Source organism: Pseudophryne corroboree, chromosome 2 (genome assembly GCF_028390025.1).
Source record: "Pseudophryne corroboree isolate aPseCor3 chromosome 2, aPseCor3.hap2, whole genome shotgun sequence".
Taxonomy (NCBI): domain Eukaryota; kingdom Metazoa; phylum Chordata; class Amphibia; order Anura; family Myobatrachidae; genus Pseudophryne; species Pseudophryne corroboree.
The window spans coordinates 858,270,027-858,296,237 of NC_086445.1; the positions used below are offsets into that span (position 1 = coordinate 858,270,027).

Here is a 26,211-nt window from a genome sequence, read left to right on the forward strand (position 1 = left end):
AAAGGCAGTCTTCCATTCATCCCCCTCTCTTATTCGGATTAGATTGTACGCACCGCGTAGGTCAATCTTAGAAAAAATAGTGGCAGTACGAAGCTGGTCAAACAAGACCGAAATGAGAGGCAGTGGGTATGAGTTTTTAATCGTGATACGGTTCAATTCCCTGAAGTCGATGCAGGGTCGCAACGAACCGTCCTTTTTACCCACGAAGAAGAACCCCGACCCAACTGGAGACTGTGAAGGTCTGATAAATCCCTTAGCCAAGTTCTCCTGAATGTACTCTGCCATAGCCTGAGTCTCAGGACGTGACAGGGAGTACAACCTGCTCTTGGGAAGCTTAGCATTTGGCAACAAATCAATGGCACAGTCATAGGGGCGATGGGGAGGTAGTACCTCTGCAACTCTTTTGGAGAACACGTCCGCAAAATCTGCATAACACCCTGGCAATCCTGGCAAACTTAGCTGCGAGAGCCTGACTGGAAGGCTCAAGCAACTCCTGAAACAATCAGTACCCCAACTAAGAATCTCCCCAGAGACCCAGTCAAATTGAGGATTGTGGGCCCTTAACCAGGGTAACCCCAACACCAATGGGGCAAAAGTACAGACAGTCACATAAAAGGACAATTTTTCAGAGTGTGTGGCTCCAATAAACAAAGAAATCTGGCTAGTGCAAGAGGTAATTTTACCTTGGGATAATGGTTCCCCGTTTAACCCACAAATCTCAATTTCCGATGCCAAGGGTACTAAGGGAACAGAGTGTTTCAGGGCGAATTGGCGGTCCATAAAAACCCCGTCGGCCCCACTGTCCACAAAGGCCTCAGTCTTGACAGTTTGACCGAGGATCTTCAAGGTCACCAGAATGATAAAAGTCTTCTTGGGAAATTCTGACTTCTGGCCTGACAGGATATTTCCCATCACCCTCAGGCCCTGAAGTTTTCCGGCTTTTCTGGGCATGATACTACCACATGACCTTTATTCCCACAGTACAAACACAACCCCTGCTGTCTCCTCCGCGTCTTCTCACGCGAGGAGAGGCGGGTAGCCCCAATCTGCATAGGCTCCTCGGAAAATTCCTCAGAGTCTGAGGTTCCCTTGGGAAAGAAGGAAATCTCAGTCTCCCTTTCAAGCGTACGCTCTCTCAGCCGTCTATCCACCCGGATGGATAACTGCATGAGCTGATCCAAGCTATCAGGCAAGGGATATTGTACCAGTTGGTCCTTTATCTGGTTAGAAAGACCTCTTCGGTACTGGTGTCTCAGGGCTGGGTCATTCCACTGGGTATCATGGGCCAACCTCCGAAACTCCGTACAGTAAACCTCAACTGGCCTTCGCCCTTGCTTAAGGATCGAAATCTGAGCCTCGGCTGAGGCCGTCTTGTCAGGGTCATCATACAACATGCCCAGTGCCGTAAAAAAAGCATCAACACTTTTAAGCGACAGTCAGGCTGCAACCCATATGCCCAGACCTGTGGGTCTCCTTGTAGCAAGGAAATCACTATGCCCACCCGCTGAATTTCCGACCCAGAAGACTGAGGCCTAAGCCGGAAGTATAGCTTGCAGCTCTCCTTAAAACAAAAGAACGGCGAGCGATCTCCAGAAAAACGATCCGGGAGATTTACTTTCGGCTCCTTAACCCCTGAAGGTGCTGCTGCTGCGGGAGCTCCGCCAGCGGCCTGGGAGGTGTGCATTTTAATGGACAAATCATTAAATTGTCGAGTCAGGACCTGCACCTGATCGACCACCTGTTGCAACGTATTTTGAGGGGTATGCTCCATATTCCCACAAAATTTCAACAGGAGTATTAGGCTGCTGAATATGTTATGCACACCAGTGCCTGCAGGAATGTACTGGTGTCAGAACTGTTATGCACTCCAGTGCCTGCAGGAATGTACTGGTGTCTGAACAGAGAGGGATGCAAAACAAATGAACTCACAGACAGACTGGGAAATATGACATAACGTACACAGAAGGTGATAGGGTAACAAAACCAACACAGAGTGAACAGCGAAGCCCAGAGGCGAAGAAACTGGGTGTCTCCCTAGTATTAGAAATGCTCAGATGGGAAAAGCAAGATGTTGTGTTTTAATACGTAGAGAACCCGAAATGCTGTTGCTAAGGGCAACAGCAAAACCCTAAAGGGTTACCAACGGGTGTGGCAGTAAGCTCCTTGGTCAGAGATGGAATAATAGACACAAGGAGAGTCTCCACAATCCTTATTCTCACTTGCAGGGCCCAGGTTCAGCTTACTGCCACTAAACTGACACATGGACGCCCTGCACAGTGAGAGAGGATTAAGCAGGCAGGTCTAAAAGTACAGCCACAAACCTGCTGGGTTCACAGAATAGCAATAGAACCTCAGCAGGCTAAACGACTGACTCCAGTCTTACTGCTAGGTCTGGATTGGCAGAGTGTAGTACCAAATTCCCAGGCCTATTTGCAGTAAGCAACAACAAATACAAAGCTACACAGTACTGGCTAACTTTCAGGAACTGACTAACCAACAAAGATTCAGCAGCATCTGCTTAACCTGAGAAGAGGCCTTATAAAGCAGGTGCTGACCACGCCCCCCTCAGACCTCACAGACTGTGAGCACAAAAACCAGCACCGGATCCCCTGCCTGTAACCACTGCACAGCAAAAGACCCGAACCGGAGTATCAGCTGCGCTCAGGTTACTCCGCTAGCACTTGTCTCCCGGTTGCCATGACGACGTGGCAGCACAGGGCAGGAGACCCTAACAGGGGGCGACCTGCTTCAGCTGCCTAAAAAAGGTAGCATAGTCCTACCTTTCACAGCAACTGCAATCCCCCAGAATGCGTATCTTACAGTAGCCATGGCTGCTAAGCTCCCGTATTGCAGCCTCCAGCTCCACCTCCACCCGGCACAGGCAGTTACTTTGACAGCTCCTGGAGTCCTGGCTGGGGGTGACATGGAGCACTGCTCTTCATTCCAAGCTCTTTCACAGACTACTCAGTTCCAACTCTGCACTGCAGCCTGCAGGTAAGGTGGCTGCACAGTGCATTCTCTGCATTGATAAGGAAAGAGAGCGAGAGCAGCGGTGTGGTGAGGGGGTGGGGGGAGGAGATAAGGAGCAGCATGCACACAGTCTGGGGGGATGAGCAGCAGCATGCACACAGATGGTGGGGAGGATAGAACAGCAGACATTTAACAGAGTAGGGGGGAGGGGGTGAGAGCAGCATGCCTTTCATCTGAAGGGTGGGTAGGGGGAAGGGGCAGAAGGCAGAAGTTTTGCCTAGGGTGCCGAGAAACCTTGCACCGGCCCTGGTTGTGCTGCTCAGTCCAGTCCAGTGTAGTCAGTGTCTTATGCTGCATCAGTCCAGCCAGTCACAGTGTTGGTGTCCTCTGCTGCTATATGTCCCCAGTGCTTCTGGCTGCTGTATAAGTCCCTTGCATGTTTGCTGTGTTGTCTTGCATCAGACCAGGGGTAGTGTCTTGTGCAGCATTAGTCCAGTGACCAGTCACAGTGGTGGTGTCCTCTTCTGCCATATATCCTATCCAGTGTAGCTGTATAAGTCCCTTTCAGTGGTGCTGTGTTGTCCTGCATTAGACCAGGGGAAGTGTCTTGTGCAGCATCAGTCCAGTGACCAGTCACAGTGGTGGTGTCCTCTGCTGCCAGTGTTACTGCCGTATAATTCTCGTGATACTGGCGTATAATTCCCGTGATATTGCTGTATAATTCCCCTGATACTGGCATATAATTCCTGTGACATTGCCGTATAATTCTCAGAATACTGGCGTATAATTTCTATGATATTGCAGTATAATTCCTGTGATATTGCCATATGATTCTCGGAATACTGGCGTATAATTCCTGTGATATTGCCGTATTATTCTCGGAATACTGCCTTATAATTCCAGTTATCCTGCCATGTAATTCCATATAAATCCATATAATTCCGTATAAATACAGTCCAGTGGTGCTGCCATATAAATTCAGTGGTGCTGTCCTGTGCTGTATATTATTTACTCCAAATAAAGGGGTTATTAATATTTAATCCAAATAATTTTTACAGGGTTTGCCCTGTGAGGTGTAGGGGTACGCTATCCTGTGCCGCATATTGTGTTATATAACTCCAGAAAAATAATGGAGAACAAACATTTGGAGGATAAAATAGGGAAAGATCAAGAACCACTTCCTCCTAGTGCTGTAGCTGCTGCCACTAGCCATGACAAAGACAATGAAATGCCATCAACGTCGTCTGCCAAGGCCGATGCCAATTGTGATAGTAGAGGGCATATAAAATCCAAAAAGCCAAAGTTCACTAAAAAGACCCAAAAAAAATAAATTTAAATGGTCTGAGGAGAAACGTAAACTTGCCAATATGCCATTTACGACACGGAGTGGCAAGGAATGGCTGAGGCCCTGGCCTATGTTCATGACTAGTGGTTCAGCTTCACATGACGATGGAAGCCCTCATAACTGAGGCCTTGACACTTATGTTGGTGTTATGCGTCCGGTAATTAGTGCAGTGGGATTTAGACAATTGATGGAGGTATTGTGTCCCCGGTACCAAATCCCATCTAGATTCCACTTCACTAGGCAGGCGATAGCGAGATTTTGCCATTTAATTCCAGTGATTTGGACATATAATTACAGTGATTTTGCCAATTATTTCCAGTGATTTGGACGTATAATTACAGTGATTTTGCCAATTAATTCCAAGTGATTTGGACGCATAATCATTAATTACAGTGATTTTGCCAATTAATTCCAGTGATTTGGACGTATAATTGCAGTGATTTTGCCAATTAATTCCAGTGACTTGGACGTATAATTTTTAATTACAGTGATTTTGCTAATTAATTCCAGTGATTTGGACATATAATTATTAATTACAGTGATTTTGCCAATTAATTCCAGTGATTTGGATGTATAATTCCAGTGATTTTGCCAATTAATTCCTGTGATTTGGACGTATAATTCCAGTTGGAATTGTTTGTGTCACTTGGCTTAGTCATTCAGCTACCTCATTGCACCTCTTCGACATCTTTTCATGAGGTGCTATTTGGGGCCTAGTTTTTGAAAAGTGCCATCCTGTCTGACACTGCCGTATGAGTCCAGGGGTACTGCTGTATTAGTCCTGGGGTACTGCCGTATAAGTCCACCAATTGCAGATTTTTAAAACAATTACTGGAGCGTGCTGGAGATGCTGTCAGTGGACCGAACAATTGTGGCACACTCTCGACATTCAGCCACTGCGTGACACTACTAGATGGGCCAGGTGGTTGTGTCGCTTAGCTTAGTCATACAGCAACCTCAGTGCACCTTTCTTTCTTCTTTGCATCATGTGCTGTTTGGGGCCTTTTTTTTATATCTGCCCTCCTGTCTGCCATTGCAGTGCCACTCCTAGATGGGTCAATTATTTGTGTCGCTTGGCTTAGTCATACAGCTACCTCATTGCACCTCTTCTACATCTTTGCATGATGTGCTGTTTGGGGCCTTTTTTTTTTATATCTGCCCTCCTGTATGCCACTGCAGTGCCACGCCTAGATGGGCCACTTGTTTGTGTCGCTTTGCTTAGTTATACAACTACCTCATTGCAATTCTTTTTCTTCTTTGCATGATGTGCTCTTTGTGGCCTTTTTTTTATATCTGCCCTACTGTCTGACACTGCAGTGCCACTCCTAGATGGGCCAGGTGTTTGTGTTGTCCACTTGTGTCACTTAGCTTAGTCATACAGCAACCTCGGTGCAACCTTTTGGCCTAAAACAATATTGTGAGGTGTGAGGTGTTCAGAATAGACTGGAAATGAGTTGAAATGATTGTTAATGAGGTTAATAACACCGTAGGAGCAAAATTACCCCCAAATTCTGTGATTTTAGCTGTTTTTATGTTTTTTTCAAAAATCATCCAGATCCAAAACCAAAACCAAAACACGAAATGGTGGTTTTGGCAAAACCAAGCCAGAACCAAAACACGAAAGTGGAATTAGAACCAAAACCAAAACACAAAACACGAAAAGTGCCAGCCGCAATGTCATCATGGGTTAGGATCCAACATGTTACTAACAAGTTCTGAAGAGGGGAGACTGTGGTGCACTGCATGGTGGCCCCGGTCAGCTGCTGAAGAGGACATTGTCCCCCTTTGCAGCACAGTGTTTTTTACACATGTTTTGGAGGCGGTGTGGGCATGCCTCCTGATTTGACCACACCCCCAGCACAGTGGTCTGTGAGCTCTCGATGACTCTGCATGAAGATGTCAATGTCTTAGTCCACATAGCAATGAATTTCTTTGTAGAACCAAGTACAACTGAAAAACTGATGTAGTGATGTAGCGCAAAAGAAACTTGCTTTTGGGCAGCATTTTCGGTTAATAAGTAATCCTTTTAGACTTGATAAATAAATAGAAGTAATTCTAACTCTAGTCATGACTTCAAATGAGCGGTGCACTTGTTTCTGACAGCTTAGTTCGAAAGATAATCTAGTTCATGACAGTTGATAGTATCAGATACAGGTGAAGATAGAATTCTCCCCCAGGCGCGTGTGTCAGCTCTTGCTTTTATGTAACACCTGCTGATTTCACAGGACATAGACAAAGAACTTCTGCTCTACAAGATAAAAATAGGCAGCCTTAGTACATATAGAATCTTAACGTATGGCAGTCCTAAACTCTAACTGTCAAGTCAGTGTAATTCCTACTTTACTACCATGAGAACCCTGTGATCAGTCAGCACTTATAAAAGAAAAGGGGGAGACATTCTAAGTGGAGAAAAATATGTTAACTATTCATTATGGAGAGACTAAATGGACTAAAAACAAAGGGGTTTGCAGGGCCTTAAATAGTACATAAAAAGCGCAAATAAAACTAGAAAAAGTGTAAAAGACTTACTGTGTAAAACAATACAGCGCATGGGATACAAGTTATGCAATTACTGCTCCACATGCAGTCATTAGGGTGGTAGACATGTGACAGACGGTCAAGAGACCGACGGTCACATGACCTCCTCGAGCATCCCGACCCTCACTATCCCGATGGTCGGCATGCCGACCAACAGGGACTATTTCCACTCGTGGGTGTCCACGACACCCATAGAGTGGGAATAGAACCCGTTGCTACCGTAGGTCGCCACCGAGCCCGCAAGGGGCTTGCTGCACTCGCCCCTCCCCGCCGGGATCCCGGCGTCGGTATGCTGCCGGGATCCCGGCGTCGGTAACCGCCGGTCAGCCATACTACACCCCAGTCATTATACCACAAAAGCAATACCAGCTGAACCCAGATGTTCTCTGCCATTGATGACAATGGGGAGGAGATGATGGAGTAGTGAGGGAAGGTAAAGCACATGAGGGAAGAGGACTCTGTTCATGAAAGCTTACACTCTAGAGCACCAGTCAGACAACAGTGATGGATAGGGGAGACAGGTTTGTTGCAAACCCTTAGGGGGGAATTCAATTATCGTCGGGAAATTAAAAAAAACCCTGTGTAGTGGGGTTTTTAGTGCAACCGCTGGGTTTTGCTATTAAATTAGAGGACTGAAAATGAGATGTGATTTTGTGTAGATATCACCACGTCTTTTTTCTCGCACCTCCAGAGGAAGTCTGATTTTTCCCAAAATCATCCATTTTAGAAATAATCACCAGGACTTGTTCTGGAACCCCCAACTAGCTTAATTAGTCAGCAATTACTTACCTTCTGAATCAGTGTCTTCTCCTCTGCAGCTGCGGTGAGAATAATGCATGTGTGTGAGTGTCTGTGCGTTTGTGTAAGTTGGTGTGTGTGTGTGTGTGTGTGTGTGTGTGTGTGTGTGTGTGTGTGTCATCCCCATGCAATGTCATGCAATGTCATCCCGCCTGGGGTAGCAGCAGGGAGATCTACATCTCCCAGCATCCCCCGGGCCTCCCAGTAGCCCTCTCCCCAGTGGGAAGATGAATGGGAGACCACTGCAAGCTAAGGAGATTGATAAATAAAGAGCACAAAAGCTACTGTGGCTAATCACAAAATAATGTAAATATTCTTATCATTAAGGTTCAAAGGATTTAATGGGAGTTTACAGTTGCCATGTATTTTACTGGTTAATTTGACAATTCAAATAAAATGTATAATTGAATACGGGAGGCACTCGATATCCCACCGGCTTCGGGATCCCGACCGCCGGGATACTGACAACTATTCTCCCTCTTGGGGTGTCCACAAAACCCCTGGAGGGAGAATAAATACAGTGGTGTAAGTTCGTCACAGTCGCCCGGAGGCAAAATAAATATTTCCTATATTAAGATAAATATATGTGTGTATGTGCGCGTGTGTGTGTGTGTATATGTATGTATATATATATATATATATATATATATTTATATGTGTGTGTATGGAGTGTTCTGAAAAAAAATGATATACTGTATTTATACATTTAATTGTCTTTTATTTTAAATCACACATTTCTTAGCAGTCATACCCAGGATTAGAACCCATGACCTGTTACACTGACAGCAGACACTTTACTGATGGAGCTATTTGCTCCTGTAGAGGAAGCATGAGAATTCTAACTATATGAAGTTACGTGTAATTGTCAGAGAAGTATCTTCATATAGTTAAAATTCTCATATTTCCTATACAGGAGCAAACAGCTTCATCAGTAAGGTGCCGCTTCCAGTGTAATAGGTTGTGGTTTTTAATCCTGGGTATGACACTTGGAAAATGAGCATATTTAGTATAATAAAGTGGGTGTGATTTGTAATGATGCAGGGACCAGTGAGGAAGTCGGCCACTAAAAAGACAGCAACAGCTATCAATTAACTTAATTCAATGGTGTCACAGAATGGGAGGAGAGGTGCCCCCCTTCAGAGCAGGAGCCCGGCGGCAGATGACTCCGTTGCCTCCCAGAGTTCTGCCTCTGAATAAATAGCATGGCAAGTGTAGCCCGCCACCATGCCCACAGGGTGGCGAGCGCAGCGAACCCGCAAGGGGCTCTTTTGCACTTGCCCAGCTGCTGGCATTCCGGTGGTTGGGATCCCGAGCACCGGAATATAGTAGTACATCCATTGAATTCAACTAGTGTGTCTAAAAAGTGTGAAACTTACCAAAATACTTTCTGAGTTCCTGGCTTGGGACACAATCGGATATGGCACCGCACGTTTCTCGCTTTGTGCTAACAATAATTAAAAATGGTTTGTTTTAGGACAGCGAAATTTACAACACATCATACAGCAGACTTTCTAATGTCATATGTCATCCTGGATACTAGCCAGTTAAATGTTGAGATTTAACAGAGATTTGGCAACTGCCAATAAATACAGCAGAAAAATATACACAGAAAAGTGGGCGCTGTTTAGAAAATGAGTAATTGGATAGGGTAATTTCTATTTTATAATGTTGTTCTACTCCTCTAGCTGCCCACAATTGGGGATCTGGATATCCACCAAAACTAGAAACAACCAAAATATACACAATACTGTGGGCGCTCAGAAGAGATATATTTACAACAGCTGCTGGTTTTGTAAAATATAGATTTTATTAATATTACTCCTGAATAATTTCTAAGTCACTTAGATCTTATATGTATCACAATAAAACAATTATCCAATAATAAAACATTTAAAACATTTAGAAAGGACTATTGTCCGAGCGCTCAACACTTGCTGACAGTCCTGCAGGTAAGCTGGTGATTAGTATGATTAGTATGCATATGCCGGCTGTTAGTAATCAGTAGTGCTTATCACACAGTTTTGAGCTCAATAGCAAATTAATAGAAGCAGTTCATTGCTTTATATAGCCTGTTATACTTCACCAAGTCCGGACTGGTTAAATGGATCCGATAATATATAGCATGTGCTGCAGACAGTTCCACATCTGTATTGTATCTGGAGATGGATCTTGCTCGTGCTTACTCACTCACAGACAGGTCACTCGGTAGTGATTCCCCAATGCTGGGGGTTCTTTTAGAAGGTAATGATGGTCTGTACCTTCTTGTGCCACTTAGCTGTCAGGAGGAGCGGTACGGGCAGCAAGCCCTGAGCTGCAGGAGATGCTGTGTTTAGCCGCGATACGCGGCTTCCGGGTTCGGGGCTTCCGGCTTCCGGTTGCGTTCCACCTGCGTTCCACGGTCAAAATCAGTCACCTGACGCGTTTCTCCGCCTCTTCAAGGGGCGGTTTCATCAGAGGTATGACTGACAGTGTTTCTAGAGCTCTATTTATACCAGCTTCAATTTCCTCATTAGTTACCACTCAGGAGAGTTTTAACTCTTTCTTGGCTTTTATCAGCAAGTTATAACATTAGAAATAACCAGCAGTTGAACAGTACTAATCACATTTATATTGTACTCTCGGGACATTCAATCCGCTAAGTACCATTATTCTTATTTAGACAGTATATATAAAACATATATTCGAGGAATACATAATCTTTATTACCAAAATATAAATAAATATGACTAGAAGGCCACATTGAGGTGCTTGACAAAGATAGTATTTCAGAATTAAATGATTATTTCTATGACCCTATGATTTCTCGGATCTTCTTATCTATTATAGCGACATTGCACATACATATAACGGCATTTATGGTATAGGGGATCTCCGTCTTCCTAGTCGTATATTCAATCAAATTTTAATTATCCAGATCTATGTATAATCAACTTTTGTAACAAAATAAATTAAAAGACAGAGAGATAAACATATACATGGACAAATAGCTTAAAAACAATGCATTTTTCGTACATAATTCTAATAAATTAACTTATCCTAGTAAATCAGCTTATACAAAGAGCCAAACATTATTTGTTAAATTTTTTTAAAAATACTCTTAATCTAAGGTCGCCCAGACCCTATATATATGCTGGGGCTATGTTAAGATATTCCAAGATATAGAAGTAGGAGGGAAAGTGTATTTCTTAATACGAATATTATAATTATTATTATTACAGACAAATTATAATAGGGGGTAGTAAGGCCGATAGAGGGAGTAAGGAGGGGGATGATGTAAAAACCCCAAGAGATACATTAGGGATATACTGGGAGGGGACCATTTAGATATTATTGAGTTCTATATTTTCGTTGAGACCATGTGGTTCGAGTGTTCTCAAACGAAAAATCCAGAAGGCCTCCCTTCTACAAAGTAAGGTAAACCGGTCCCCCCCTCTTTCTGTTAATTTAGCTTGTTCCAGGGCTATTACCCGAATGTTCGTTATAGCACCTAATTCACAAGAGCTGGTGTGTCTAGATAGACTGTGTAATGGGCATTTCTTCAGTATGTTTCTTCTTAGTTCTAAGAACCGCACCTTCAGTTTCCTGATGGTGCGGCCCACATACTGTATGCCACAGCCACATTCCACTACGTATACTACATAAGTAGAATTGCAGTTCAAGAACTGTGATACTACAAACTCCTCGCCTGTAACTTTCGATTTACATAGCTTGTTATTCGTATTTATATTGTTACTTGTTAAGCACCTAGATAGACCACACCTAAAAAATCCATGGGGTTTTTGCCTCTTTTTTAGCCAGTCAGAAGGATTCACCCCTGTAATAATATTACTGGGGGTTCCTTCATTACCAATTTCTCTTTGTTCTACAATTTTTTCAGTATTTTTATTTAAATTAAACATACTTGGTGCTAATTTGAGTTGTAGTGATTCCGATTTTTTATAAACTACCTTCACTTTAGTGCCAATATCAGGCTCCAATAAAGGATCAATTCTAAGTAAAGGGGTATTTTTATTGATTATTTGTCTTATTTGTGCAGCGTGTGTGTTGTATTGTGTAACAAACACACAGTTCTCTCTAGGGGTACCTGATTCTTTGATTTTGTTCACACATTTTCTGGAGTCCCTATCTTCTAACAGGGTGGTTCTATTTCTAAGTTCTACCTCTTTTAGAGCTTTTGTCAAAACATGCTCAGGATAGCCTTGTTCTTGGAAGGCCTGATAGATCTTATATGCCTGCTCCCTAAAATCACTCTCCTTAGAACAGTTTCTTTTTAACCTAAGAAACTGACTTTTTGGAATATTATTCCTCCAGGCTATATGATGACTACTATTATATCTAAGAAAATTATTAGTGTCGACTGTTTTGAAAAATGTTTCAGTATGAATGCAGTCATCTATGGACTGGAGTGCAATATCCAGGAATCACTACCGAGTGACCTGTCTGTGAGTGAGTAAGCACGAGCAAGATCCATCTCCAGATACAATACAGATGTGGAACTGTCTGCAGCACATGCTATATATTATCGAATCCATTTAACCAGTCCGGACTTGGTGAAGTATAACAGGCTATATAAAGCAATGAACTGCTTCTATTAATTTGCTATTGAGCTCAAAACTGTGTGATAAGCACTACTGATTACTAACAGCCGGCATATGCATACTAATCATACTAATCACCAGCTTACCTGCAGGACTGTCAGCAAGTGTTGAGCGCTCGGACAATAGTCCTTTCTAAATGTTTTAAATGTTTTATTATTGGATAATTGTTTTATTGTGATACATATAAGATCTAAGTGACTTAGAAATTATTCAGGAGTAATATTAATAAAATCTATATTTTACAAAACCAGCAGCTGTTGTAAATATATCTCTTCTGAGCGCCCACAGTATTGTGAATAAATACAGCAGTCAGCAATGGCTCCTACTGCATGTGGGCTGCAGCTCAAACCACATATTATATAGTGCCGGGTGGGGAAGATGGGGGGGGGGGGGGGGGGAGGGGGATTGATGGGTCAGGTTAAGTCTTGAATATAAGCTTTATGGCACCTTTGCTGTGTGTCATAAAATGTGTGCTGTCTGTCCCTGGGATCAGGAGCATCGCTGTGTGTATCACAGCCACCACTGCCCCGGCTGGGACACAGCTCTCAGCTTCTCCTTCCTCAACCAGCTCCCTAGACTCCCATTGGCTAATTACACATTGGCTAGTTACATCTAGGGACGGATTATACACAAAGGGCTGTATTCAATAGCTGTCGGGTCCTTTCCGACGGAAAGGACCCGATAGCACTGTCTTCAATGCCGGGCCAAACCTGACAGGTTTGGCCCGGTCCTGACAGTGTCAATCCGACTTTTTTTAAAGTCGGATTGACATTATCGGAAATTTGGCTAAAACCTGTCGGGTTTGGCCCAGCTTCCGACAATACACGCAGCTTGGCGGCGATCCGTGTGTATTCTGACACTCTTCCGACATGTAGAGTTTCCCAACTTGTCTGAAGAAAAGGCCCAACATGGAATAGGTCGGAACCCGTTCCGACCTCAATCAGTTGGAAACTGCCGTCTTTCCGATAAGATGGCAGTTTCCGACTCCTATTAAATACGGCCCACAGTGATGCTTCTGATCCCCAGGGACAGACAGCCAGCACACATTTTACAACACACAGAAAAGGTACTAAAAAGCTAATATACAAGACTTAACCTGCACCCCCACCCTCGACACACACACACACACACACACACACACACACACACACACACACACACACACACACACACACACTATGGGGGCAGATGTATACACCTGGAGAAGGGATAAAGAAGTGATAAAGCAGTGATGAGTGCAAAGTGATATCGCACCAGCCAATCATTACGGATTTTAAAAATGACAGGAGCTGACTGGCTGGTGCGTTAACACTTTGCGCTTATCACTTCTTTATCCGTGCCCACAACACTTACAGAACTCTCCCATATGTCCTGGTGGTTACATGCAATTGCATTGTTACCGCCCAGTCCTTGCCCCGAAATGTCCTGTTTAATGGAAAGACAGATCTGGCCAAGTTCCTTCTGAATCAGAATAGGATGGATATACCTAAAAAATGCTGTGTCTGTCCTAAGGTGTAAATTTACTAACAAACGTGTTTAGCCCAATTTTAAACATGATTGGCATTGCAGGGATTTGTGAGTTTTTCAAGATTACATTTACTAAGAATCCTGTTTGACGGAATAGTTTTTTCCGATGGTGTACATATGCTATGTTTAGTCGTGTGTAATAGTGTGAGCATTCAATCGTATTTGTGCCCGAGTTGTATAGTCCTGCCTGTGAGCAGCGTGTTCTGAGAAGCCTGCACAGATCAGATCAGTGTGCCTGCCCCCCCCCCCACACACACACACACACAAGCATAAACAGCCCAGGGCTCTTCGAGCCAACAGGGTTAAAAAAATATGCGGTAAAAATTCATATGGGTTCCCTGTATTGTGGTGCTACAAGTTCCGGCATGCAGGGAAGGCTTGCAATATTACTTTAAATCTATCTATTACTGAATGCTATCAACCTCGCACCCACCGCCCAGCAGTGGTGTACACTTTAGAGTGGGGGCCCCCCACTTCCCAAGGAATGCCTGGGCTGATGACTAGTTGGAGGGGTTAATGCTTTGGCCAGGGTGACCCCGTCGAAGTGTGTCCACTGGTTGTGGCATTACCACCTCCCCCCTCCCCCGCCCCACCTTCCTGCTAGTGGCGCACAGTGCTGTTTCTAAAAATACAGGGGACCCCTACATGTTTTTTTTCCTGGATTTTTAGAACCAGAGTCAGCTTTAAGAGTCCAGTGCTAGTTGTTAAAATACTGGAGACCCCTATGCATTTTGTCCCTGTATTTTTTTAATCAGGACTGGCCTGGGGCTGGTTATGCTTGTTGGGGGGAAGCCCACACATTTTTATTCTGATTTCCAACTATTACTTTTACTATTACTATTAACTATTACTATTACTTTACATTTACACACAGAAGCACTGCACGGATCACACTGATCACACAGATAACACAGATCACACAGGTCACACTGACCACACTGATCACCAGGGCCGGATTAAGGGCCACTTGGGCCTGGAGCTGAAAATATTCAAGGGCCTATTGTGAGAAATGGGGGAGGTGTGATTAGTGCTATATGGGTGTGGCCAGAGCCATGTGGGCGTGTACAACCCTACACTATCAGCTCCAATATCTCCCTAAATATGTAAAAATATTTTTAAAAATGCATAATTTTTTGAGAAAAATAGAAATGCAATCTTAATTGTTATGATTTATGACTGACCATGTGACCAGCAGATGGCTAGTGATCATGCTGCCATGATGATGGGCCTATTTATATGTGGAGGCCTGGAGCTGGAGCTCCATCCGCCCCATTGTTAATCTGGCCCTGCTGATCACACAGGTCACACTGACAACAATGATCACACAGGTCACACTGACCACAATGATCACACAGGTCACACTGACCACACTGATAACACAGGTCACACTGATCACACAGGTCACACTGACCACACTGACCAAACTGATCACACAGGTCACACTGACCACACTGATCACACAGGTCACACTGACCACACAGGTCACACTGATCACACAGATAACACAGATCACACAGGTCACACTGACCACACTGATCACACAGGTCACACTGATCACACAGGTCACACTGACAACAATGATCACACAGGTCACACTGATCACACTGGTCACACTGACCACACTAATCACATAGGTCACACTGATCACACAGGTCACACTGACCACACTGATCACACAGGTCACACTGACCACACTGATCACACAGGTCACACTGACCACACTGATAACACAGGTCACACTGACCACACAGGTCACACTGACCACACTGACCAAACTGATCACACAGGTCACACTGACCACACTGATCACACAGGTCACACTGACCACACTAATCACACACCAAACTGATCACACAGGTCACACTGACCACACTAATCACATAGGTCACACTGACCAAACTGATCACACTGATATGTGCAGGCTTCTCAAAACACACTAATCAGGTGGACATCTATTTGCTAAGTGCCTTTAGGTCTGAGTTTGCTCTGTGTTTAAAAACAAGATTCTTAGTAAATTTCTGTGTTGTATTCTTTACTACTGAAAGTACTTCCGAATTGGTTTGATGGTATATTGACCTCTATTTACAGAATTAGCCAGGTTTTGAAGTTCATATAGTAATTTATTCCTGTGTTTGTCTTTAGTAAATCTCTGAGTTTGAAAAAAGAGGCTAAATATGCCTGAGAATGCCATCTCAGGCAAACACGATTGTTAGTAAATGTACCCCAAAGAGAGTCGTCTGACTCACTATCAGGCCCTAAGTGACCTCTCAGATCTGGGCATGGAATTGGTATTGTAAGATGAGAATGAGCTGCCCCCTTAGCATTACTCTTGTGTGGAAAGCATCATGTCCATATTTTGGAGAGGTGGATTTTACGCAGCACATCGTACTGTAACTCAGGTCATTTATGATAAATTGCAACAGTAACACATCTTGTATCGCTACTGTAAGCAAAAAGTTACACATTATCCTTTCATTTCTGTCTGATACGGCATTCTCACCACACACTGTAGATAAGAAAACCACTAACAATTCCAATGCCTGTGTGATAAACATACAAACATGTATTTCTCTTTTAATAAAATTATATTTTGTAGCATGTGTACATTATACACAAAAACAAAATAATGATACAGGTTGAGTATCCCTTATCCAAAATGCTTGGGACCAGAAGTATTTTGGATATCGGATTTTTCCGTATTTTGGAATAATTGCATACCATAATGAGATATCATGGCGATGGGACCCAAGTCTAAGCACAGAATGCATTTATGTTTCATATACACCTTATACACACAGCCTGAAGGTCATTTTAGCCAATATTTTTAATAATTTTGTGCATTAAACAAAGTGTGTGTACATTCACACAATTCATTTATGTTTCATATACACCTTATACACACAGCCTGAAGGTAATTTAATACAAAATTTTTAATAACTTTGTGTATTAAACAAAGTTTGTGTACATTGAGCCATCAGAAAACAAAGGTTTCACTATCTCATTCTCACTCAAAAAAGTCCGTATTTCGGAATATTTGGATATGGGATACTCAACCTGTACTTTTAAACGCCTTTGAAAATAATATTCAGTACCATACCTGCTGCCAGTCCAAGATTGTCCATTGTGCATTGTAAATGTATTTCTCCTTGTTTAAGCTCACATTTAAAAATCCCCTCAAATTCCCTGTTCTCAGTATCCTTTAGAGGGGAGATAACGTAAACTCTGTAATGAAAAGAAAAGAACATGCAATAGCAATGTATATACTGTACAGGTTCAATATATGAAACCTAGGAAATACACCAAATCCTTACTGTAAGTTATATATCGGTATTAGAAGTGATTATAACAATTAGTGCTTTTATTGAGAAGCGGGTGGGGTTATGAGCGCAACAGTGTGTTATTGTCTCCTGATTCGGGAGCAGCTGGTGTCTACGAGTTGTCCAGACTTGGATATGTGCACTGCTAAGTAATTTCAAGGGTGGTGATACCAGTGCTCACATAACATCTTGGTATATGTGTCTAAATTAGCAAAAAATGTGCACCAATGTATCTGTAGTACCCTTTATTGAGTCACAATGCTCAGGTACTATACATATATTATATCAGACAAATGGATTATACATGCATGGCAGTCAGTTACAAATGATCTATGAACCACAACATACGTGCATAAGAACATGAATATGAGCTGTGGAGCAGGTCTCACAGGTACCAGAGTGTGGTTCTAGTGAACCAATCAGCCAAATCTGTGCTGAAGACAGTACCTGAGCATTGTGACTCAATAAAGGCAGTGTCGGACTGGGGCATGGAGGGCCCACCACGGAAATTCAGTAGTAGGGCCCATGCTTAGAGGCTTGGCTAACCATTAGTGCATGGTCTGGACCCCTTGATAAATATATATAATAAACACTGCTAGTCTATGCATGGTAATGTACCAGATTAATAACAGCAATGCACTATAGAGAAGACACCACAGTCCCGTGCAGTGTAATAATTCAATTGCACAATCTGGAACCAGATCCTTAGTGGAAGGAGTGGGGGGGGGGGGGGACCCTTTCCCAGGCAGTGGGGCCCACCGGGGGTTTCCCCTGTACCCCTGTGGGCCAGTCCAACCCTGTATAAAGTACACTAGATACATCGGTGCACATTTTGTTGCTAATTTAGACACATATACCAAGATGTATCACCACCCTTGAAATGAATTAGTGCTTTTATGCAGAATACAAAAATCTAATATGTACTAATTGCTGGTAGGGACACCTTATCTTTATAATACACAAGTTTTCCAAATGAATACTGAAGCAATTACCTCATACGTACCTAACTGATTAGAATCAATGGTATCACTTATCACTGTTTCTATAGATATTGTTTAAAAGAACATCTATCTATCTATTTATCTATCTATCTATAGATGGATCAGCGCTCATCTGAGGCGGCTCCATCGCAAACGGGCACTCCTGTCGTGACTAGGCGATCCATCCGCCTAGTCACACCGGGAGTACACAGAGACGCTCCCATTCCGAGTGTCTCTGTCCGGGCGCGCGGACGGAGACGCTCTCCATTCAAGTGAACGTGGCGCGTATCCGTCACGGGCGCGCGTGCCCAGGCGGATGGGGACGCTCTCGGCGACTAGCATGGCTCCATCTGTATCTATCTATCTATCTATCTATCCATCCGTCCAGAGGAGGATTTACCACAAGGCAACTAAAGCAGCTGCTTAGGGCCCTGTGGGTCTCAGAGGGCCCTGAGGGTCCCGGGGGACCTGCCACTTAGAATGTATGGAGGGCATTACCGGTGGACCATGACCTCCGTCAAATATGTCAGAGCACTGGGCTGGCTGAATACTCTAGCAGGTTGTCAGTGATAAGACAGCTGTTGGATGCAGTCTCCAGCACATGCCTGTGTCTCCAGTCCTGCAGTGTTGTAAGCCTCGATCACTCATATACAACGCGGTCACTTATTGAGGGTGTAATAATTGGGTATGGGGACCTACTACATTCAGTGAGGGGAGCACTGATCTAAAGTGCAGTAACTGAGTGGTGAAATAATAGAAATTAGAGGTGAGGGGACATGGTGCAATTAGTGAAGAGGGAAAGTAATACACTGTAATAAAATATAAGGAGGAAAAACAACAAATAGTGTAAGGGAATGAACATACAGTGCTATGGATTGTTTAAGGGGCCTTAAACCGGTATTTTGCTTTGGGCCCCATGAGGTCTAAATCCACCTCTGTATCTATCGCATACAGTATGTTACCAGATGCAGTCTTCATGGGTGGACAGTGTAACTTTCTATCTAATACTTCATTCAGTGGTTGATAATGACATCTTTCAAGAATTGAAGTTTGTCCAACATCATTTACACTGAAACCTCACCTCACTGGCTTTGGGGGCACTGAATAACAGCAGAATAACTTTTATCTGCATATTTTATCAGAGGTCTATGATTTCTGTCACACCTCATGTTTCTGGTGACTGGTGTTATGTTATCAAATGTGGGCTGTAGACCAAATGGATTCCCTCTACATAGATGTGTAAACTATGATCAGCAGTCTTACTATTTCTTGTTTTACAAAGGAGAACTAGGATCTGTAATACTTTATTGCAGTTTAATTGGACCTATTTTAGTTTTAATGTAGTATATTTGATATTGTACAGTATGTTTATTTTTTTGTTATTTCGTTATTATAAACATTGGCTTTGCTTGCTGTTTAACTTTTTATAAATTCCTGGGATTACAGTATTTGTCTGTAAATAAATCATTGGTTGACAGGGCCTCTTCTAGTGAAGCCCAGGATGAAATGGGAAACACCCCTGTACCCCCCCCCCCCCCAAATAAATAAATAAATAAATAAATAAAAATCTGCAATGATCAAAGACCAGTGCTTTTGGGGATTTCTTTTATTTATTATCAGTTACTTATATAGAGCACACATATTCTGCAGCGCTTTACAGAGAATATTTGGCCATTTACATCAGTCCCTGCTCCAGTGAAGTTTACAGTCTATATTCCCTATCACATGTACATGCACACACATTCACAATAGGGTTCATTTTGTTGGGATCCAATTAACCAACCAGTATATTTTTGGAGTGTGTAAAGAAATCAGAGCACCCAGAGGAAACCCACTAAGTACAAAGGAAGAGAAGTATTAGAACTTGAGGACATACACTGAGACTGGAGGGGGGGAGGTTCAGGGGAAATATAAGGAAAAATTACTTCACAGAAAGGGTAGTGGATAAGTGGAATAGCCTCCCATCAGAGGTGGTAGAGGCTAAGACTGTTGAGCAATTTAAACATGCTTGGGATAAGCATATGAATACCTTTACAAAGAATTAAGGTTCAAAAAGGGTTGAGATTGCCCAAAAGGATAAAAAAAGAGGGGTAGACTGGATGGGCCAAGTGGTTCTTATCTGCCGTCAAATTCTATGTTTCTAAGGAGAATATACAAACTCCACACAGTTAGGCCCATGTTTGGAATCAAACCCATGTGAAGTATTAATGCTAACCACTACACCATCCATACTGTCCAATCCTGGGGATCACTATTATGTGTATTATATACTGTCATACTTGCCAACTCTAAAATGTTCCCCTCTAGGAGAATTCTCTTAGTGAAGATGCTGATGATTACTGTGGAGACAGGACTGAACACTTCTTGTCTAGGAGAATTGTATCATCATACCACTTCACTAGGTAGTGGGAGAGACCTGGAAGTATGACCTACACTTTTTAGAGTCCCAAAAAATAATGAGTTATACATATGTACCAGGAAAGTAGGCACGTATATGCACTGTGACTGTAATCCTTGATCCATACAATAGCATCAAAATATGCTATACAAGTTATAGGAGATAGCTACAAGCGCACTTAGTGTTTCACCAGCACTGCTAACTGGGGATCCAGTCAGGATCCTGGCATTCAGTGTCATGACAGCAAGAATACCAGCGTCAGAATCCTGACATGGACCGAAATGCCGGCACCAGTATCCTGAATGAAGATCTGCTGGGACTCAAGACTAGTAAGCCGAGGGGGGGGGGGGGGCATATATACCGCAGTGACGTGAGGTGGGGTGAAGCAGAGCCTTTCCTGTCATACTGACGTTTGTGCCAGGGTTTTGACTGTATAAAGTAGAGATGAGCGGGTTCTGTTCTCATTGGACCGAACCCTACCGAACTTCACCATTTGTGTCCGGTTACGAGCCAGGCTCAGGTTTTCCCGCCTGACGCGGAAACAAGAACGAGGCAAAACATCATCATCCCGCTGTCGGATTCTCACGGGATTTGGATTTCTTATATGGAGCCGCACGTCCCCGCCATTTTCACTCCGGCATTGGAGAGTGTACAGAGAGGATGTGTCTCCATTCTCTCAGTGTTCTCAGTGTCCGTGGCTTGTGCTGAATCTGTCCAGTCACAGTGGTGGTGTCCTCTGCTGCCATATGTTCAGTGCTGTCCATTGGTGCTGTGTTGTGCTGCATCAGTTCAGTGGTGGTGTGTTGTGCTGCATCAGTCACAGTGGTGGTGTCCTCTGCTGCCATATGTCCAGTGCTGTCCAGTGGTGCTGTGTTGTGCTGCATCAGTTCAGTGGTGGTGTGTTGTGCTGCATCAGTCACAGTGGTGGTGTCCTCTGCTGCCATATGTCCAGTGCTGTCCAGTGGTGCTGTGTTGTGCTGCATCAGTTCAGTGGTGGTGTGTTGTGCTGCATCAGTCACAGTGGTGGTGTCCTCTGCTGCCATATGTCCAGTGCTGTCCAGTGGTGCTGTGTTGTGCTGCATCAGTTCAGTGGTGGTGTGTTGTGCTGCATCAGTCACAGTGGTGGTGGCCTTTGCTGCCATATGTCCAGTGCTGCTGTATAGTAAGTCCCTTACAGTGTTGCTGTGTTGACCTGCATCAGACCAGTGGTAGTGTCCTGGGCATCAGTCAGTCTAGTGACCATTCACAGTGGTGGTGTCATCTGCTGCCATATGCCCAGTGCTGCTGTATAATTATCTGTGTTGTCCTGCATCTGACCAGTGCTAGTGTCCTGTGCATCAGTCAGTCCAGTGACCATTCACAGTGGTGGTGTCCTCTGCTGCCATATGTCCAGTGTGTTAGGCGCGGCGGTCTTCGGCCGTGCCCTGACTGAGCAGCGGTCACGGCCGCCGCGCCTCTCTCCTTCCCTGTCCCCCGCATGGCGCCTAGCAACGCCAGGAAGCCGTGCGCACGATAGCCGCCGGGTCCCTGGCAATGCAGGACGCCGTGCGTGCAGGGCCGCCGGGTGCATAGCAACGGGGACGCCACAGGTGGACCGCATTCACTGTCCTCCCCGGAACTCGGCGGTGCCGTGTGGGGGAGTGGACAGTGGTTTCTTTGTAGTTCTTTTCCTTTGGCGGCGTGCCGCACATACGTTTAGTTTTTAGGTAGTTTACAGCCCCTAGCGTGGTTGTTTCAGTTAGAGGTCCCCTTGTTATTACCCTGTCTCAGTTCACGCCTTGTCTCTCTTTAAGACCTGAAGGGGCATCGGAGTTGGGCAGACCTAATCCGCCCTTCAAACGCGGCTGCCATGGGCCCAAGAAACCATAGTCGTTCAGGCGTGAATTGATAACACGGGTAAGACAACGGAGGTAGGGTGCTGGGGGCTATTTCCTTCCCATTTCCCAATCCCAGCATTCCGTCTTGGTGCTCAGGACTCACTACATAAGATCTCCCCTGTCCTGAGCATCAGGATCGTAACATTATCACCGGCCCACATAAAAAAAAAGGGGGTTTAATTTTTTCTGTTGTATTGGTGGGCCTAGAAATTCGGCCTCATGAATCCGGCAGGTTTAGGGCCAAACCCCAGTCAGCTTTTGGTTAACCAAATACAGGAATTAACTCAGATGGTTCAGGACCTTACTCTTCGGGTGAGATCGCAGGAAGATCTTTTGCGAGCCTCCCCGAGTATGTTTCCAGAACCAAAGATGCATTTACCTGACCGTTTTTTGGGTAACCGAAAGGATTTTTTTAATTTTAAGGAAGCTTGTAAGCTTTATTTTCGTTTAAGGCCCCGTTCCTCTGGTACTGAGTCTCAGCGGGTCGGGATTGTGATGTCTCTACTTCAGGGTGATCCACAGACCTGGGCGTTTGGGCTAAGAGCGGATGATGCTGCTTTGTTATCAGTAGACGCCTTTTTTAAATCCTTAGGCCTCTTATATGATGACCCAGATAGAGAAGCATCAGCTGAGAGTCACCTGCGTGCCCTTAAGCAAGGCAAAAATCCAGCAGAGGTGTATTGTACCGAATTTCGCCGTTGGTCGAACGACTGTGGCTGGAATGACCCGGCCCTGCGCAGTCAGTTTCGCCTCGGTTTGTCGGAAGTTATTAAAGACAGTCTCCTTCAGTACCCCGCTCCTGAGACTCTAGACAAACTCATGGAGCTCGCTATTAAAATTGATCGTCGTCTCCGAGAGCAGAGGGCTGAAAGAGGAACAACTTTTAGGCCTAATCCATGTGTATATACTTTTCCTGAGGACGTCGAGGAGCTCATGCAAATGGGTCTCTCCCGGCTGTCCCCAGAGGAAAGAACCAGAAGGTTAAGTTCTGGTCTTTGTTTGTATTGTGGTGGTAAGGGACATATCGCACGTAACTGCCTGAACACGACAGGAAACGCTCTGACCAAGTGAATTGTGAGGGGGTTCACTTGGGTCTGCAGTTAATCTCCTCTAATAATTCTCTTTTAGTTTCGGTAAAGATTTCCTTTGGCAGCCTCAGTTCGTTGGTGTCGGCCTTCGTCGACAGTGGAGCTGCAGGAAATTTTATGGATTTAGCTTGGGTTAAGGCTTTAGGCGTTCCACAGATACCCTTAGATAGACGTATCACCATGCACGGCTTGGATGGGGGTCCGCTTTCCAATGGGGTTATTACTCACCGCACACCTCCAGTATTGCTGACAGTGGGGGCCCTACATTCAGAAGAAATAGAATTTTACCTTACACATTGTCCAGCAGTTCCAGTAGTTTTGGGTCACCCCTGGCTTGCCTTTCATAATCCCACCATAGATTGGCGGTCTGGGGAGATTTCCCAATGGGGTCCTTTTTGTGTTAAGGAGTGTATTTCCCATCCAGTCCGGATTGCGGCAGTTACCCCAGAACTTATTCCTTTGGAATATCAGGATTTTGCTGATGTTTTCTCCAAGGGTAATGCGGACGTTCTGCCTCCCCATCGGTCCTATGACTGCGCTATAGATTTAGTTCCCGGGACCACTTTACCTAAGGGGAGATTATTTGCCCTCTCCGGGCCAGAAACCACGGCTATGGATAATTATATCCAGGAAAGCCTGAAAAAAGGCTTCATTAGGCCCTCGAAATCTCCTTTGAGTGCAGGATTCTTTTTTGTTGAGAAAAAAGATGGGTCGCTCAGACCATGTATTGATTTTCGGGCTCTGAATAAAATTTCTGTTAAAAACACCTACCCTTTGCCTTTGATTTCAGTACTTTTTGATCAGTTACGCTCTGCCGTTATCTTCTCAAAAATCGATCTTAGAGGAGCTTACAATCTCATCCGAATAAGATCTGGGGATGAGTGGAAGACGGCTTTCAGCACACAGTCGGGTCATTATGAATACCTGGTGATGCCCTTTGGGCTGTCAAATGCTCCTGCGGTATTTCAAGACCTCATCAATGATGTTCTTCGTGACTTTCTTGGAAAGTTCGTTGTCGTTTATTTAGACGACATTTTGATTTATTCTGAGTCTATGGAACAACATATTACCCATGTGCGTCTGCTTCTTCAAAAACTACGGGAGAATCATTTATACGCAAAACTAGAGAAATGTGATTTTCACATCACGGAAGTGTCCTTCTTGGGGTATATTATTTCTCCCCAGGGATTTTTCATGGAACCGAAAAAACTCCAGGCCATCCTTAATTGGGTGCAACCCACAAATTTAAAAGCAATTCAGCGCTTTTTAGGGTTTGCAAACTATTATAGGCGGTTCATTCATACCTTTTCTGATTTGGTCGCTCCTATAGTAGCATTGACTAAAAAAGGAGCGGACCCTTCCAATTGGTCGCCTGCAGCCGAGTCTGCCTTTCGGGCCTTAAAGCAGGCCTTTGTCTCGGCTCCTATTCTCAGGCACCCTAACCCGGAGCTCTCCTTTATAGTCGAGGTAGATGCCTCAGAGTTTGGAGTGGGGGCTATCCTATCTCAGGGAGATCCGGAGTCTCAGGAATTACACCCTTGTGTATTCATGTCCAGGAAATTCTCCTCCGCAGAATCCAACTATGATGTTGGTAATCGAGAATTGCTGGCAGTTAAATGGGCTTCCGAGGAGTGGAGGCATTGGCTGGAGGGAGCTAGGCATACCATTACAGTGTTTACTGACCATAAGAACCTGCAGTATATTGAGTCAGCTAAACGGCTTAATGCTCGGCAGGCACGTTGGGCATTGTTTTTTACTCGTTTCAGGTTTATTATCACCTTCAGGCCCGGTTCCAAAAATACTAAAGCTGATGCCCTGTCACGTTGTTTTCTTCCGGTTCACAATAACCATCCTGTTACTACCCCCATAGTTCCATCATCTGTCATCCGGGCAGGCTTCACACAGGATTTATTTACTCAGTCCAGCTTCAACAGCAGGCTCCTAAACTTACTCCTGCTGATCGTCTCTTTGTCCCTGAATTTCTGAGAGGCACTGTTTTAGCTGAGTTTCATGACAACAAAGTTTCTGGTCATCCAGGTATCACTAAGACCTTGGAGTTAGTCTCTCGCTCAGTGTGGTGGCCTAGTCTTTCTAAAGATGTAAGGGAATTTGTCCATTCCTGTCAGGTTTGTGCACGGCATAAGGTTCCTCGTTCATTGCCGATCGGGCAACTCGTACCTTTAGCCGTTCCTCTCAGGCCATGGTCACATATATCCATGGATTTCGTGGTGGACCTTCCTCTTTCAGCCGGATTTCGAGTCATTTGGGTGGTAGTAGATCGTTTTAGTAAGATGGCTCATTTCATTGCTCTTCCCCGATTACCCTCTGAAACTCTCTTTAACATCTGGGTACCATCCACAATCTAACGGACAAACCGAACGAGTTAACCAGTCATTAAAACAGTATTTACGGTTGTATTCGGCCAAACTCCAGAATGATTGGTCTGAATTTCTTCCTTTAGCCGAATTTGCTTATAATAACTCTTGTCATTCTTCCACCAAGGAGTCCCCATTCTTTTCGGTCTTTGGCTTTCATCCTAGAGCCAACTCTTTTTTTCCTCATTCTCCAGTCTCCTCATTGACCTTAACCTCCCATCTCAGAACAATTTGGAGAAAGGTGCACCTTGCCTTGAGAAAAGCTGCCTTCCGAGAAAAGAAATTTTCTGATAGGCTCCGGCGTCCTTGCACTTTTAAGGTGGGAGATAAGGTATGGTTGTCAACTTGCAACATCAAGCTCCGACAACCCTCGGCTAGATTGGGACCCAAATTTATTGGA

The 26,211-nt window shown here is 44.3% G+C and overlaps 1 protein-coding gene across 3 annotated transcripts in view; it reads right to left on the reverse strand.

The window, feature by feature from the left end:
• Positions 1-26,211, reverse strand: part of ITGAE (integrin subunit alpha E) — a 343,943-nt gene that overhangs the window by 305,595 nt on the left and 12,137 nt on the right. For all 3 annotated transcript variants that reach the window (XM_063955833.1, XM_063955834.1, XM_063955832.1), the window contains exons 3-4: positions 16,874-16,998; positions 9,028-9,095 (exon numbers count right to left, since the gene is read on the reverse strand). In XM_063955833.1, the coding sequence (XP_063811903.1) occupies positions 9,028-9,095; positions 16,874-16,998 (193 nt within the window). The remainder of the gene's footprint in view (positions 1-9,027; positions 9,096-16,873; positions 16,999-26,211) is intronic.